Source organism: Panthera uncia, unplaced genomic scaffold (genome assembly GCF_023721935.1).
Source record: "Panthera uncia isolate 11264 unplaced genomic scaffold, Puncia_PCG_1.0 HiC_scaffold_849, whole genome shotgun sequence".
In the NCBI taxonomy this organism is placed as follows: domain Eukaryota; kingdom Metazoa; phylum Chordata; class Mammalia; order Carnivora; family Felidae; genus Panthera; species Panthera uncia.
Window position 1 is genome coordinate 1 of NW_026060033.1, and position 15,753 is coordinate 15,753.

The following is a 15,753-nucleotide window of genomic DNA, read 5'->3' on the forward strand; positions in this document are numbered from 1 at the left end:
GATACTGGGAGCGCTCACACCCCCACCGGGGCGGGGAATGTCAGGGATGTTCACACCACCACCGGGGGCAGGGGGGAGGGGACGACATCAGGGGGCATTCAGACCACCATCGGGGTGGGGATACCAGGAGCGCTCACACCGCCACTGGGGTGGGGAATGTCAGGGACGTTCACACCGCCACCGGGGTAAGGATATCGGGGTGTTTATACCATCATTTCCCCCTTGACAAGTTGTTTTTCATTCGCCACCATCACACGACCACACTGGCGCACCTCCCAAACCCCCTCCCGCCCTTGCATGGGCCCTGCCCTCTGACTCAGGGTGCTACAGCGCCACCGCCCTCTGCGCCCCTGTGGCAGCCCCACCTGCTCGCTGTCTTTCACCGTTTCTCCCTCCGGGAGCTGAGACCCAGCCATCTCGTGCCACCTGCGCTTCACTGCCCGGTACAGGAACTCCTCCACCTCCCTCTCAGGGAGGACGTTGGGGTCCCAAAGCAGCTGGTCGTCATTCTCATAGACTGTGGAGAAGGAGAGCCAGGGTCACGTCACAGGCACGCGGCCTGCACCCACCTCCGGAGCTCACGCGCCCCTCTTCCAGCGGCCCCGTCAGAAGTACCTGTCAGGGCAGGCCATCTCAGCTCCTTCCAGGGGACTCCCCTGGTTCTTCCACAACGAAGACCATACACACAGATATCAAAAGATACCATTTCACAACCAACTAGCGTTTACTCCAGAACGCGAGGTTGGTTTAATGTTTGAAAATCTATCAATATAAAGCATTACGTGAACAGGATGAAAAAAAAACAACCATCTCAAGAGACTCAAAAAAATACTTGACACAAGTCCAACTCGTTCATGGTAAAAACTGTCAGCTACTAACAGGAGGGAACTTTCTCCTCTACAGATAAAATTATGTTTGTTTATTTATTTATTTTTTCAGAGAGCATGAGCGCAAGTGAGGAAGGGCAGAGAGAGAGGAGGGAGAGAATCCCAAGCAGGCTCCAGGCTCTACACTGTCAGCACAGAGCGCAACACAGGGCTCGGACTCACGAACCATGAGATCACGACCTGAGCTGAAACCAAGAGCCGGACATGTAACCGACTGGGCCCCACAGGCGCCTTAGCCAATACAGAGCACCTACAGAAGCTTAGAGCCAACCGCATGCTAAAGGGGTTACTGGACACTTCCCCCAACTGTGGGAACAAGAGAAAAACGTCCTCTATCACCTCTAGATCCCAGAGGAAAAACCAGTACAACAAAGCAAGGAAAAAAGATAAAAATACAAAGATCGCGAAGAAAGCAAGCCATCACAAGTTACGCCACTGAATACCTAAGAAAATACAAAAAAACCTACAAAACGTTAAAGTTGGTAAATGAGTTCAGCAAAGTCACCCCGTACAAGATCAACTAAAACAAACTGCATTTCTACTAACAGAAATCAAGTACAGATGAAACTTCTGAAAACCTCTCGTAAAGCAGCACAAATAGGAGCACAAAGTACGCGCAGGACTGCTGCAAAACCACGGCTGGCCCCGCTGGGATTCGAGAGGGAACCACACGTGTGGACGGCAAGTGTCAATACCACAAAGATCAATTCTGCACAGATTCATTTCAGGGTCCAGGGCACCTCCGATCACAATCCTGGCAGGCATCTTGAGGCAGCTGACAAGCTGCGCACAACTTGTGTGGACAACAAGGCTACGGAGGGTGGAGGCCTGGCGTCGTCCCCCACTTCCTCTGAGCGGCAACAGTAAGACAGCGTGCCGATGGCCAGGGTCCCGCTAGAGAGACCGGCAGGGCAGCGGCGGACCATTCCAGAAGCGGCGCTGGAGCGGCAGCACACCACATGGGTTAAAGCAGTCCTTACCCACACCTGCAACCACACCCTGGCCATGAAGCCCAACCTCGGCTTTCTGTGCAGCAGGGAAACAAAGCAGAACGTCTTGCACAGAAACTTCTCACCGGCACACACACTGTGGGCAGAGTGAAAGCTTGGCCGCTGCCTCCCGGGAGGGACCGTGGCGGCACATGCGGCAGATGACAGACTCGTACCCGGAGCGCAGGAGGGACTGCCACAAATGAGAGAGAGAGAGGCACACCGGTTTGAAAGTGGGGAAAAGCCTTGAGCAGGTGCCTCACAACAGACGCAACGGCCAGTAAACGTGTTCGCCCTCAGAGAAACGCCAATTACAGCCACAAAGAGACGCCCCTCCACACCCGCTAGGAGGGCTCCAGTCAACATCACATTGTCACGTGTGCATGGGGACGAGGAACGTCGCCGGAGGGGCCCCTGACAAGTCTCTCCTGACCAAAACGTGAGCCGACAGTGCAGCTCCCAGCCATCTGTCCGGAAGAGAGAGACACACACGTACACGTTCGCGGCCACACGCGCAAGCCGCAGTTATCGACCGACAATAGAAGAGATGGGCCAATGCGGTCCATCCACACAAGGAAACAGGGCACAGCGCAATCGAGGTTCTTCTCGGGTGCAGCACAAAGGGAGATGCCAGCTCCCAGCCCCTCGGGGTCAAGGGCCGGTTTGCAGAAGAGGAAAAGGCCCGAAGGCCAGACGCTACCGAGGCTGCGGTTCCAGACTGGGGTCCACCTGTTCTCAAGACCCTCCAAGGGTGTAGCTAAGGAGTGCGCACTGGTGCCTCTTTCTGGCGGACAGTCTCGGCTTCTCTCACAGACTGACCTCCACCTGACCTCCCTGTGACCCAGCCGACCTGAGCTGTCCTGGCCCCTCCTTTACCCAAACTGCTTATGGTGCAGCAACCACGTGCCACCAAGCCCACATCCCAGCCACCAGCCAGAGCCCTTGACATCTCCCCTGCCTGCCCCGTCTCTCCACCAGTCTCAGCTGCTGAATCATCCTGGGAAAGACCCCTGGCCATGAGTGCCAGCCCCAGGCTCACAGGGGCTTTGGGGCCTGGAAAACAAGACTCAGGCCAATAGCCAGGTGACTTCACATCCCATTTTCTTCACCTACAGCTGGAGGTGTCAACGCCTATCTGGAAACACAACAAGCCTCACCCCAGGTTCTAGGGGGATCGGGGACAGACAGACATCAGGTCCGGGACGGCGAGCATCCTGAGCCTCACCCCATGTTCTAGGGGGAACAGTGCAAGGCACAGAGACCCTAGTCTCTGGAGGACACTTGGGACAAGGTCCAGACACATGAAGGGCCAGGTGGGGAAAGGTGTGAGTGCCCAGAGAGACGAGGACAGTGACCTGGGCAGGCAGGAAAGGGGCAGAAGGGGTGAACCGAGGGCAGCAGAGGGGTACCAGCTGCACAGGGTGGCAGGACCACACAGCACTAAGCTGGAAGGACAGTGAGCAGGGATGGGGCGTCAACTGGCCCACCTCCTCCTGCCCTGGCCTTGGCCCCAAGTGTCCTGCAAGCTCAGGGTGGTGCAGGGGGCACCTGGCCTGAGCCTGGCCCCTCAGATCCCCCCACCAAGAAGGCATGCAGCAGGTTCGTTCCTGACTGGACTGGGGCTCTCCTCTCTTCTCCTCCCTGTAGCCCACACTCACCAGGCCCCACTTACTTTTCTCACCATGGCGGTCCAAGTGCAGGCTGCTGAGGTCAGCTTGGAACTGAGGCCCAACCATGATCTCCTGCAAAGGCAAACGCCCAGGACACTCAGGGATGATGGGAGGTCAGGCCACAAGGTGATGACATGGGCCCCTGGGTGGCTGCCTAGAGCCCAGGGCTCATCTGTGCAATCTGCCCACAGATACCAAGTCCTGTGATCTTAAGCACAAAAGGCAGAGGTGGATGTGTGTGCGTGTGAGTGACTCTGTCTACATCCACTTATCCATCTGTCTGCTATAGCTGTCATGTGGCCGGGGCAGGAGGCTCAAAGACCCAAGGGTTCTGAGGTCCAGTCTGAAGGCCCCAGAAGGACCTCCAGGACAGGACCTTGGGCCACATCACAGGGACAGGACTCCGGGGACAGGACCTCAGGCCACATGATGGGGACAAGAGCAACAGGTGTGAGTCTCAGTCCCCAACAGCACGGTCAGGCCGCAGCCCAGCTCCCCTCTCAGAAACCACGTGCTCAGCCTTGCCCCCAAGGGGCACAGATCCAGGTTCAAGGCACCGCTGGGTCAGAGCCACTCACCTTCTTACACTTGTTGGCAGGAAGAGGGTCCTCCTCTGTGTCGGACGAGGTGGAGGAGCCAGGCTCTTTGTCTGCGTCAGCCAGGAAGCAGGCTTTGGGGAAAGGGGAACAGCTGAGTCGCGCCCACAGCAGTCTGAGTGGCCTAACTGACTAGTGGGCCCTGGAGGGCCACTGCCTGCACTTCCCCCCGACTCTCCATCCACCTGACCCCACACTTTGCCCTTCCAGAAAAGGAGCCTGACCCTGGACAGGCGATGGGTGTGAGATGGGCACAGGACACAGGACAGGGGAGTCAGGAGGCACCTCACACTGCCAGGCCTCACAGGCAGGCAGAGTCGAGGGGACGGGCTGTCAGCTACAAGAACCCACACATTCCTTCCTCATGTAAACCAAAGCCATTCGTGTCAGCTCACATGCCAAGGCAAGGAGACAGGAGCCCCTGAGGAGCTCAGACTGAGATCGGGACACATCCAGGTGCAACAGACATCCGTGCACAAGTCCTCGATCCCCAGCATCCTGGGGCCCCTTCCCCTGCATCACCAGAGCTGTGCGTGGCCCGCCCCCAAGGACAGTGCAGGAGCGGGCGGGACACCTACGTCCACTCCGGTTAGGAAACAGATCGGAGGCCTCATGGGAGGTCACGGACGGGGTAAGGTCATCAGCCGAGGACTGTGTCTCTTCCTCTTCTTCCCCTGAAAGCAAATCCTTCGCTATTTGTTCCTTTTAACAAGAAAGCAAAGAACGTTTTTGTGGTTTGTGTCAACAACCTCGAGACGACACTTAATAACAACAAGTGACCGTGCTAACTCAGCGACTACCAGCAGCAGCCTCACGCTGGAAACGCCCCGAGAGCGCCCGTGGGTGGTTCCTTCCACTCTGAAGATGAAGGGGCCAGGCACAAGGACAGGCCACCAAGGGGACCACTCCTTACACCCAGGGTCAGGAGAGCCCCTCCCTCCTGACACCTGCCCCAGAGGGCCCGGCCCAAGGGCATTTCTCCACACCAGTCTCCACTCGGCCCCTTCTCTAGCCCCTGCCTGTGGCCACCCGAGCCATGGGTGGGAAGCCACAGCCACTGAATCAGCTCTGACTCTGGGGAGTGGGGCGGGGGAACAGACAGGGCTCTCTAAGCAGTAGGCCTGGCCTGATGCCGCAACAGCACCTCTGTGCGCGCCAGGGCCTTCTCGCCTGTCCTCCCTGAACCCTGCTCCCAGTCCACTCACCTTGTCCAGGGTCATGTCAGGGAGATTGGCTGTGGTGTCACTGCCCTCGCTCTCCCGCTCCGAGATGGGGTCTGACGCTTCATAGCCATAGAGGGCAAGCAGTTCATCAAGAGGCATGTCGCTGCTCTGCAGGGGCCAGGGCTGAGTCAGGAGGCTGCTCGGGGTTGTGAGCCACATTGGCCACCACAAGCAGAGCCACCTCGTCACACTCACAGCAGCTAACTCCAGCCAGACCCCAGGCCCAGTCCTTCAACCAAAGACTCCCTTATGACCCCCAATAGATGCAGGGACAAGACACCTGTTCCCAGAGAAGTCAGCTATTTGCCCAAGGTCACCAGCCTTGAAGGGTGGGGCCAGGATTGGCCTCTCCATCCTCACGGTACTGCCCAGGCTTAACTCCAGCAATGCAAGGATGGCTCGATACCTGTAAATCTACCATCACAACTTATGATGTCAATAAATCAGATGGGGAAAAACAAGACCATCTTGATAAACGTGAACGAAACATCTGGGAAAATCCAACATCTGCTTCTGATTGAAAAAACCAAAACGACAACAACAACAACAACGAAAACTCAAGATGCTAAGTAGAGAGATGTCTGCCTCATCAATGTAACAGAGGTGCCGTGAGCCCTCAAGGAGTTGGTAACGAGCCACCAGAGCAACCCCATCCCATCTGAACAAGAAGGGAGGCTCAAGCCCACCGTAAGACACTACAAGCCAATGCAACAGGACAAGAAACGGGAATGAGACATTTGATGACTGGGAAGGAAGAGACAAAACTACCACTGCCTTCCTCTAGTGCTGGTCACTGTTACTCACACCCACCTCTCTGCTCCTGAAGCCAGTGCTGTCCAGCCACACTGCGCCCTGACCCTGCGGGTCACAGCCAGCCTCCAGCTCCCTGGACCTCCCTCTCATTCTCTCAAGATGCTTGCTTCCCCTGTACCCCAGTTCATGCCTTGCCCTCACCCCGGGGGGCTCCAAGTCCACGTGGAAGAACACCCAACTTGTGCCCAGCCCCCTCCCAACTGACCCCGAGGTCCCCCTTCCACCCTCACGGGATCCCACTGACAGGGACATTCGTTACCTCCACCACAGTTTCCAACCGTGCATTTGTTGGGGGATTAACACAGTGGCCCAAAGACCCCCTGGGCTCCCGGGACCCTTTCTGGGGGGGTCCCAGAGGCACGGCAACTTTCATGGTAATAGGACATGGCTTCTGGCTCTCGCTGTGCTGGCGCTGGGGCCAAGGGAGCGAGCCAACGGTGGGGCACAGCACCCTCCGGTCGAGGCAGGAGCACAGGGTGTGCGAGCGGTTAGCGTGCGCGCCTCCCACCACCCACTCAGCTGTAAACGTGCCATTCTCGCTCCAGAATATCCTGTACAAAATCACTGATTCCATCAACTCTCCCTCTGAGCAGCCGTGGTTCAATTTGCCGCCTGAGGAGACAGGAAGCACGCGGAGTGGCTGCCACACCCTGCAGTGAGGGTTTGTGCAGAAGCACCAGGGTCACGGCCGTGCCGGACGCACACCGTCCCGAGCTCGCCACTGCACTCGTACCGGACGGAACGGCGGGCAGGTGACAGTGGTCTGGCCCGGCGCAGACGCCTTCGGACACGGGCCAAGTTGGCCGTTACGTCCAAACAAACAACTATGTGCTACAAGGGTGAAACTCCGGTCCCTGAAGAAAAAATTAGAATTTTGGGAACTCTGGATCTGACAACGTGTGCTTCACAAATTCACGATCCTGTTAGGTAAGGTCATACAGAACGGCAGTGTTTCCACAATTACCTTGGATGTTATATTTTTTCTTAATCAGTTTTTAAAAATTACATCTGAAGAAAACCTAGATAAAGTATTCAACTAATAAATGGCTGACTTTAGCTTTTGGCTAGATTTGAGAAGTTTTAAATTCATGTTAAACTTTTGTTTTTTTCTTTAATGTTTATTTTTAAGAGAGACAGAGCATGAAAAGGAGAGGGACACACACACAGAGAGAGAGAGAGAGAGAGAGAGAGAGAGAGAGAGAGAGAATATCCAAAGCAGGCTCTAGCTGTGAGTGCAGAGCCCCAATGTGGGGATCAAGCCCAGGAATCTTGAGATCATGACCTGAGCCAAAGTCAACAGTCAGATGTTTAACCGACTGAGCCCCTCAGGTACCCATGTTTTCTTTTTTGTTTTGTTTTTAACTTTTTTATGTTTGTTTATTTTTCAGAAAGAGACAGAGTGTGAGCAGAGGAGGGACAGAGACAGAGGGAGACACAGAATCCGAAGCAGGCTCCAGGCTCCGAGCTGTCAGCCCAGAGCCCGACGTGGGGCTTGAACTCGTGAACCGTGAGATCATGACCTGAGCCGAAGTCGGACGCTCAACCGACTGAGCCACCCAGGCAACCTCCGTGTTTTCTTTTCTGAAGAGAAGACTTGCCTTTGGTCTTAAGACCAAATTGGTACCGAGCGATACATAGCACCAAACTGCATAAAGTGCCTGCGATTATTGCTTTTAAAAAAAAAAAATTCCCACTACTTGAAAGATGTTTGATGAGATCAGTGTAGATACTGAACAAACCAAATGTTCATGTCTCGTCAAGATGCACATGCCAGAGCCCCAACTCTCAGTGTGACTGCACGTGGAGATGAGCCTTTACACAAGGAATTACAGGGAAATGAGTCGTGAGGATGGGGCCCTGATCCAAGAGGGTCAGGTCCTCAAGAGAACGGGCCCCAGACAGCCCGCCCTCGCTCAGACACGAGCACAAGGACACAGCGAGAAGGCAATGAACCGGAAGTCAGGATGAGGGCCCTCAGCAGAAACCACCATGCCTGAGCCTGGCTGCGGACTTCTGGCCTCCACGATTATGACAGAAATAAATCTCTTGTGCGGAAGCCCCCGGGTGTCTCGGATCCTGTGGTGCACAGGCTGCAAACACCTCACGATGAGGAGGATAAAGAGCCACCACAAGGTCACCACCAACAGGTCCTGACACAACCAACCACAGAAGGTCACAGGGCATGTGGCAGAAGCCCCTCTGCAATCCCCTTTACAGAACCACCACTGACTGACTCTGGGGGCAGCATCCAGGAATATCCACCACGATCTGGGAAGGCGCTCTCCTCTTCCAAGAACAGACGTGTATGAAGCTAGGTTTACACTCCAACCAAGAGAACAGATCACTGTTCATCAACATCTGCCTTCAAGACAGTAGCTGGGCTCTCGGATCCGCTTCTGCATTTACAAAAACACAAAGCGGTTCCACTCTTCTCCCCAACTTGCTTTAGTTGGGGAAAAGCTGTTTTTTCATTTTCACAAAAATATGCTATTTCTATTAACAATGGATTTACTGCATAACCCGCACAAAACTCCTTGAGATCCTCCAACATTTGAAGGCCACAGAGGGGGTTCTGAGGGCAAAAAGTCTGACGACAGTGGGTTTTGTGCCTAGAACCCTAAAGCCCCAGAGGCACCACCGGGTCTGGCCCGGCCCCCACCATCTCAGCTCCTAGCACAGTGCCTGGCGCTTTGCAAACAGATGTGCACACAACACTTGTCCCTGTGAAATCTGAGCTTCGAGACTAATTCAGCAAATGAAGAAATCGTGACCTTGCCCGGGGGCTCCCCCTACATAGGGGCACAGGGGACGAGCTCAGCCAAGCACCTGGGAGATGAAGTCCTTCTCCAACTCTCCCTCCGGCTTCCCTGGGTCTCCTGCAGCCTGGTCGCACTCCTGCCGAATGCCGTAGTTCTGTGACAGGATCTCAACAAGGTTGAACTGATGGTCTGCAGAGCCCATGGACACCACTGTGGAGGAGACACCCGCCTGCGTGAGCTCCCCACTCCTCACCCCACGCACACCAGCCATCGTGCAAGGCTGAGGACAGTGGCCCACTGTCACCTGGGACAAAGCCCACAGCCTGCAGGTATGTGCACGTGTGGGTACATGCATACACGTGCAGAAGGCTGTGTGTGTGTGTGTGTGCGCACACGTGCGTGCATGTTCAGACGCGTGTGCACACCAGTGGCCAGCATGGTCAGTCTACCACGTGGGAACTCCCAACAGAACGACCCCTGAGAGAAGAACACACCTGGCTAACTGGACACACGAATTCTGGACATTTGGGGGGGATGTGTTCTCCTGGACGCTTGCTTGGTCCCCCAACCGCAGACACCGGTGAGGGTGTGGGCAAGAGCCCACACACTGGGAAGAAATGAGCACCAGGCGAGCGAGGGCAGGAAAAGCGGAAGGCCTGGCGGGGCCCTCAACTCCGGAAACGCACAGGTGACTGCGCACCCACGAGGGCCTGCGGGGCCAGCACAGTGTGGGCAGGACGCCCGCAGGACACACACAGCAGGCCCGTCCGAGGCCAGTCCTTTCTGCTGCCTCGGCAGAGCAACACCACTGCCACCCGCACAGGCCAATGTGTGGTGCATATCACCGGATTTCTGGTTTTCCCAGAAGAAGCAGGATGTGATCATTGCTCTCTCTCTCCCCATCCTGGTCTTCAGTAAGTCAAATTTAAAGAAAACAAACACAAAAGGAAATGGCTAGAGCTCAATCCCCCCAGGCCAGGGAGCGGTGAAGGCTGAGGCTGGACGGGAAGGGGGCCAACAGCCAGCCTGGGAGGGGTGCACAGCACCTAGGAGCTCACCCACAGCAAAGCCCCCAGTTTTCCTGCGGCCAGTGGCTCCAGCCCGAGGCCTTGGCTAAGGTGCCTGACAGGCCAGCGGGACATGCCAGAAGTAAGGCACTCTGGCCCTCTCCTGGGCAGCCCTGCCCGCACCAGAAAATGGGGAGAGCCCTGGCCACTCTGTCTACATACCTGTCCCTGGACCCTGGGAGCCAGCACACTGTGTCTGGCTCTGCCAGGCTGGGTGGGACTCTGTCTGTCACAACCACAAAGGCCCTGGTGGCCCTGGGCAAGAGGAAGGAAGGGGCATAAGGAATGTACCTGCTGTTGTCTGCAAGCTGGGCTCCCCGGGGCACAGGCTATGAGTGAGGCAGGAGGCCACGCGAGGGCTCTGCCTCTCCAGCGAGGAGGCCTGCGGAGAAAGAGAAGCAAGGTTAGCCCGGTGGGCCCAGGACCCGCTAGGGCACATCTCTGCATCCCGCCTGGGAACAGGTTCAGGTCAGAGCCCAACTCCCCAGGTGGCCTCAGAAGTGGCCTCATATGGGAGGAATCTCATCTGGCTTCTGTGCAGAAACTGACAGAGTCCAAAAATCACATGAGGAGGGGCAGACAGCAAGGGAGACACAGAATCTGAAGCAGGCTCCAGGCTCTGAACTGACAGCACAGAGCCCAACGCAGGGCTCGAACCCACGAACCATGAGATCATGACCTGAGCCAGAGTCGGACACTGAACCGACTGAGCCACCCAGGTGCCCCAAGACATAAAACTATGAAACTATAGAAGTCTTAGAGAAAAACACAGGAATACATCTTATGTTACCCTGGACACAGGCCGTGGCTTCTTAGATAAGGCACCAAGAGTTAAAATACATGAACCAGATTTCATCTAAAGAAAAACTTTTCTGTTTGGAAGGCCGTCACTGAAGAAGGCAATCCACAGAGCAGGGAGAGGCCTTCGAACCGTGCAGCTGAGAAAGGACCTGTGTCGAGAACACACAAGGAACTCTTGCAACTTGTTAATGAAAAGATAACCCAATTTAAACATGGGCAAAGCATCTGAACAGACATTTCTCCAAAGAGATACACAGATGGCCAATGAGCACATGAAGAAATGCTCATCAGAAGAAAGCAAATTAAAGGCGGAAATGCAAAACGGAGCCAGCACTTTGGGGAGCAGCTGGCGTAGGAGTTCCACTGCTTGCTAGACACCTAGGGGTCAGAGTGTGTCACCCCAACGTGTGCCACTCTGGCGTGAGGGCTACTCTGGGACAAAGACACTGAGCAAGAACAGACACAGGATGACCTCTGTAAATCACTGTGCGGGTGCCTCCCCTCCCGAACCAGGAAGGGAGCAGGTTAGCACTGAAGATGACCGGGCACCCAGCTCACTGAACACACACACCTTACTAACTAGCCTGACCTTCTACTAGTTCCCTGCACATCCACCTTCCCACGACTTGTTGCCTGGACAGACTCAAAGTCCTCCTGTGTCATAACAGTCCATACAAGTTTATCGTTCTTTTGTGCAGACGCTCTCAGAAGTCCAAGCCGTAGCCACCCCCTTGGGTTACTCATCTGACTTCTCCAGCACATGTGCTACTGGGTTAATAAACTGTGTATGTTTCTCCTCTGTTCATCTGTCTCTTGACAGTCTAAGTCCCCACCTGAAAACCTAAGAGGGGAAGGGAAAGAGTTAAGCCCTGCTTCCCCTAAGACACCCAAGGGAGAAGAAACCACACATCTACACTAACACTTGCACATGAGCATTTGTGGCGAAACCATTCACAAGAGCCAAAGATGGAAAGAACACGAATGTCCATCCGCTGATGAACAGACAAACCAAAGCTGAACAATGGAACGTCCCTTGGCCCCGAGCAGAAGCGAGGCGCCCACACCTGCCACCCCGCGGATGGACCCTGAACACACGACACTCAGGGAGGGAACCAGACACGAGAGGCCACACAGGGTGTGAGTCCACGTGTGTGAACGTCCAGAATAGGCCCATCCACGGATGGGAAGGGGGCTCGTGGGGGCCAGGGGTGAGGAAAGATCAGGGGTGATGGCTGATAGAGACAGGGTTTGCTTCAGGGGAGATGAAATGTTCTAGAATTGACTGCTGATGGTCATACAACTCTGAATGTACTTAAAACCACTGAATTGTACACATTAAAATGAGCGAACTGTATACGAATTATACCTCCTTAAAGCCATCTGTACATGCGCGCACACACACACACACACGACTGGAGTATTTAATAAAACTTTTAGAGCGTAGAACAACAGTTTAGTAAGAATTTCCTCAGAGTCCTCAAGGAAACCTCAAGAGGTTGTGTAACCCTCCTGCTAAGAGAAACAAAGGGACTGAAGCTCAGAGAGATCGAGCCACACACCCTAGCTCACACAGCACATAAGGAGAGCGACTACAAACTCCGACCGAGGCCCTTCAAAAGCCTGGCAGCATAAATGAAGGAACAGCACAGCCAGGAGAGAGAGCTGGTAGGCAAAGCCAAGCCACAGGCACCAGAGCACAGCAGGCAGGGGCTCACAAGGACCGTGGTGCAGAAATGAGGGGCACAGGGCCTGGTGGGCATGGGGCCCCAGCTTCTCCAGGAGGAAGTGTAGCATGGTACACGGCCTCTGCCGGGAGCACTGGGAGGTTCTGGGCTGGAGTAGGGAGTATGTTAGGAAGCCCGGTCGGGGCAGCAGAGGCAGCACAGAGGGGAAAGGAGCCAGTGGGGTGGAGCTGAGACGCGGCAGCGGGGACTGGAAGCAGGCAGGGGGCACAGAGCACCGTGGCCTGCGTGGCCTGCCACAGATGGCTTCACCTTCAGCCCGCACCCTAAGTGTCCTCTGAAATCACACGGACCCTCTCTAGGACCCTCCGCAGTGATGAGTTTCCAGCCTCCCTGGGCTCCCTCTCCCAGTGCAACTAGGCTGGCTTTCTGTCTCTTGCTACCAAGAGCTCTGATGGGCAGGCCGAGAGAGGCCAGCGTGTGGACGGCTCCTTTTCCAGACAGAACGCTGCTCCCAGTCCAGACTTGAGGTGCAGGGTCTGAGAAGGATGTGGCCCTTATGTGACTTGTCCTCTGACAGAGGAGCTCAGGCAAAGGAGCAAAGACAAGTGTCTGGAAGGCTCCTTCCCACCCACTCCCCCCCCCCCCGGGGAGGGGGCAGGACTCTGAGCACCCTGCTCCCCACAGGGGACTCAGTGGCCTCAGATCCCCAAGTTCATTTCCAGAGGACTCCAAGTTCCTCAAAACTCACCAAGAAACACTGACTTTGTGGATTCTCTTCCCTCCCCACGTCCCAACATCTGACCTCTCAGTGCAAGCCCTGGGGTTCCCAGGGGTTCTACTTCCTCTGTTCAGAACACTCTGGATGTCTCCATCAGAGTCAAAGCCCTCCACTCTGCCAAAATGGAAGAAGAAACAGGATGGGGAGTGGGTGGAGGACATTCTGGGTAAAAAACAAGGAAAGGAGGGAGGAAGAAAAGGAATTCTAAAGACTTGATCACAGAGGAGTGGGCGACCCCAGCCTCGGGAAGGACAGGCATGGTCACCAGTCCTGACTCAGGGGACCCTGACTGCTTAGATGTGGAGGCCAGGGCAGCTCTTCTCCTGGGACAGCGTATGACTCCTCCCACAACTTCCAAGCAGAACCCACAATGATGCCGTGGCAGATTCCACTCTGCAAAATAGCTGCACCCACACATCCTGTCCCACAAGCTCTTCTGTGACACTGACACGCCACCCCCTCCAGAAGTGGGATTCTGTGCCCCTTCCCTGGGGATCTGGATGGGCCTGGGACTTCAGGCAGGGTGGGGGACAGGGGCACACTCCATGTGACTTCCAAGGCTAGGTCTTAAAATGCAAGTCAGGTTCCATCTGGTACCTTCTGGCAAAGCCATTCAGCTGCCATGCTGTGAGGAAGCCCAAGCTACACAAAGGTCGTATGTCCGTGTCCCAGACAACAGCCAACACCAACCACACGTGAGCAAGGAAGCTTGCCTCCATGGGGGTCGGCTCCAGCCCCGGCCACCAACCATTGCAACCGCCAAGAGCAACCCTGAGTGAAAACCGCCTGGCTGAGCCCAGCCAGCCCTCAGCACCACAAAAGACAGCAATGAAACAACTGTAATTTTAAATTGAATTTCAGGGGTGCCTGGGTGGCTCAGGTGGTTAAGCATCTGGCTTCGGCTCAGGTCACAATCTCGTGGTCTGTGGGCTCGAGCCCTGCGGTGGGCTCGAGCCCTGCGGTGGGCTCGAGCCCTGCATCGGGCTCTGTGCTGACAGCTCGGAGCCTGCAGCTGCTTCGGATTCTGGGTCTCCCTCTCTCTCTCTGCTCCTCACCCACTCACGCTCTGTCTCTCTCAAAAATAAATAAAAGATTTAAAAACCTTTTTTCAATAAACCAATAAACAACTGACTTTCAAAGTGATCCCTTACACGGTGACAGCTACCCAGAACACCTTCCACCCACAGCCAGTTGCACTGCCTGGTTCCCCACTGACTGCTGGGGCGCCACCCTCCTCCAGCTGACCAACGCTTACTGAACACGTGCTCTGGGCCAGGTGCACCACAGTCCATCAACAAACAGGTTCTGCCCGTCTCCTCCCACACACGTCACCAGTCTAGCTGGGGACACGGACAGCCAACGAGTGGGAGTGGACATCCACAGGACTGAGGGGGCACAATGGGGTTCTGGGACAACACCAGGGCAGCGGAGTCTCCCCAAGGGCATTACGCTGCAGGAGGGAATGGAAGGAGTGGGGGCGGGGGGGAGGTGGTCTGTGAGGGTCACATCACTGGGGTGAGATCACAGGGAGGAGATGCACTTTACCCTAAGGACAAAGGAAAGCCGTGGAGGGTTTTAAGCACAAGACAAAGTGTACTTGGGTCTTTCAAAGACCGATATCCAGGAGGAAGACAGTGTGAAACGCTCCCATCTTTTCTCCTGGTGCTGACAACTACTCCAGCAACTACAGCAATCAGGCGGCTAATACCGATCAAGCACGTACCAGTAGCTTACAAACTGCCATCTGTACCGGTTAGACACAGCCGATTGCCAGCAGCTTCCCCGTGCAAGCCACGGAGCTGAGATCTTGGGAGAGCTCTCGGCTGGAGGGTCTCATTTCAGAGGTGAGGAAACCAAGGCTCTGAAACATTCAGTCACCTGCCCAAGGTCACACAGAACTAAGAGGTTCCAGCGCTGCAACAGGTCCCCTGGGCAGAGACTGGCTGTGGCTCACTGCTTCTGACATCTGCACACTTCTTGGCCCTTTACTGACCAGGCTCTCTCTGACCAGACTCTAAGGCCCTTCATTTAGGACAGGCACCATCAGGTTTGTGCTTGCGGCCAGACGCTCGGGCCTTGCACCGAGCCAGGCACGTGGGGGATCTCACACAAAGACCTTCTCCTAGAAACCAACTCAAATTCACTCAAATGCACCACTGCACACTGTCAACATGTGGGACAGGGACACCCTGGGCAGCTGGCTGCTGTGAGGGTCTAGGGCCTTTGCACCAGGCAAGGCAGAGTCAACAGCCAAACCCAACAGCTCCCAGGGGAGGCCAGCTGGGGAGTCTGCCCCGTCCATCCACAGCACACCTGCCAGGCTGAGAGTGCTGACCCAATGCAGGGCTGACCCAGCCCCGGAGCCGGGAGCACACACAGACACAAAGACACTACCGCCACACCCCGCTAGGCCACTGAGACACCTAGCTTTTCTGCCTTTGACTCCCAAGGCCAGCTTCCCTAAATGCAAAGCAAGGAGAACTAA

General features: G+C 55.6%; 1 protein-coding gene across 1 annotated transcript; it reads right to left on the reverse strand.

Moving 5' to 3' along the window:
• Positions 1-248: 248 nt before the first annotated feature.
• LOC125918470 (mesoderm induction early response protein 2-like) lies at positions 249-11,266 on the reverse strand (the record flags this gene model as incomplete). Its single annotated transcript, XM_049624463.1, has 7 exons — positions 10,296-11,266; positions 9,005-9,147; positions 5,348-5,473; positions 4,721-4,844; positions 4,125-4,216; positions 3,549-3,618; positions 249-517 (listed from the first exon to the last, which is right to left on the reverse strand). Coding segments are annotated over exons 1-7 (972 nt in total), but the record flags the coding sequence as incomplete, so codon positions are not given.
• Positions 11,267-15,753: the final 4,487 nt, after the last annotated feature.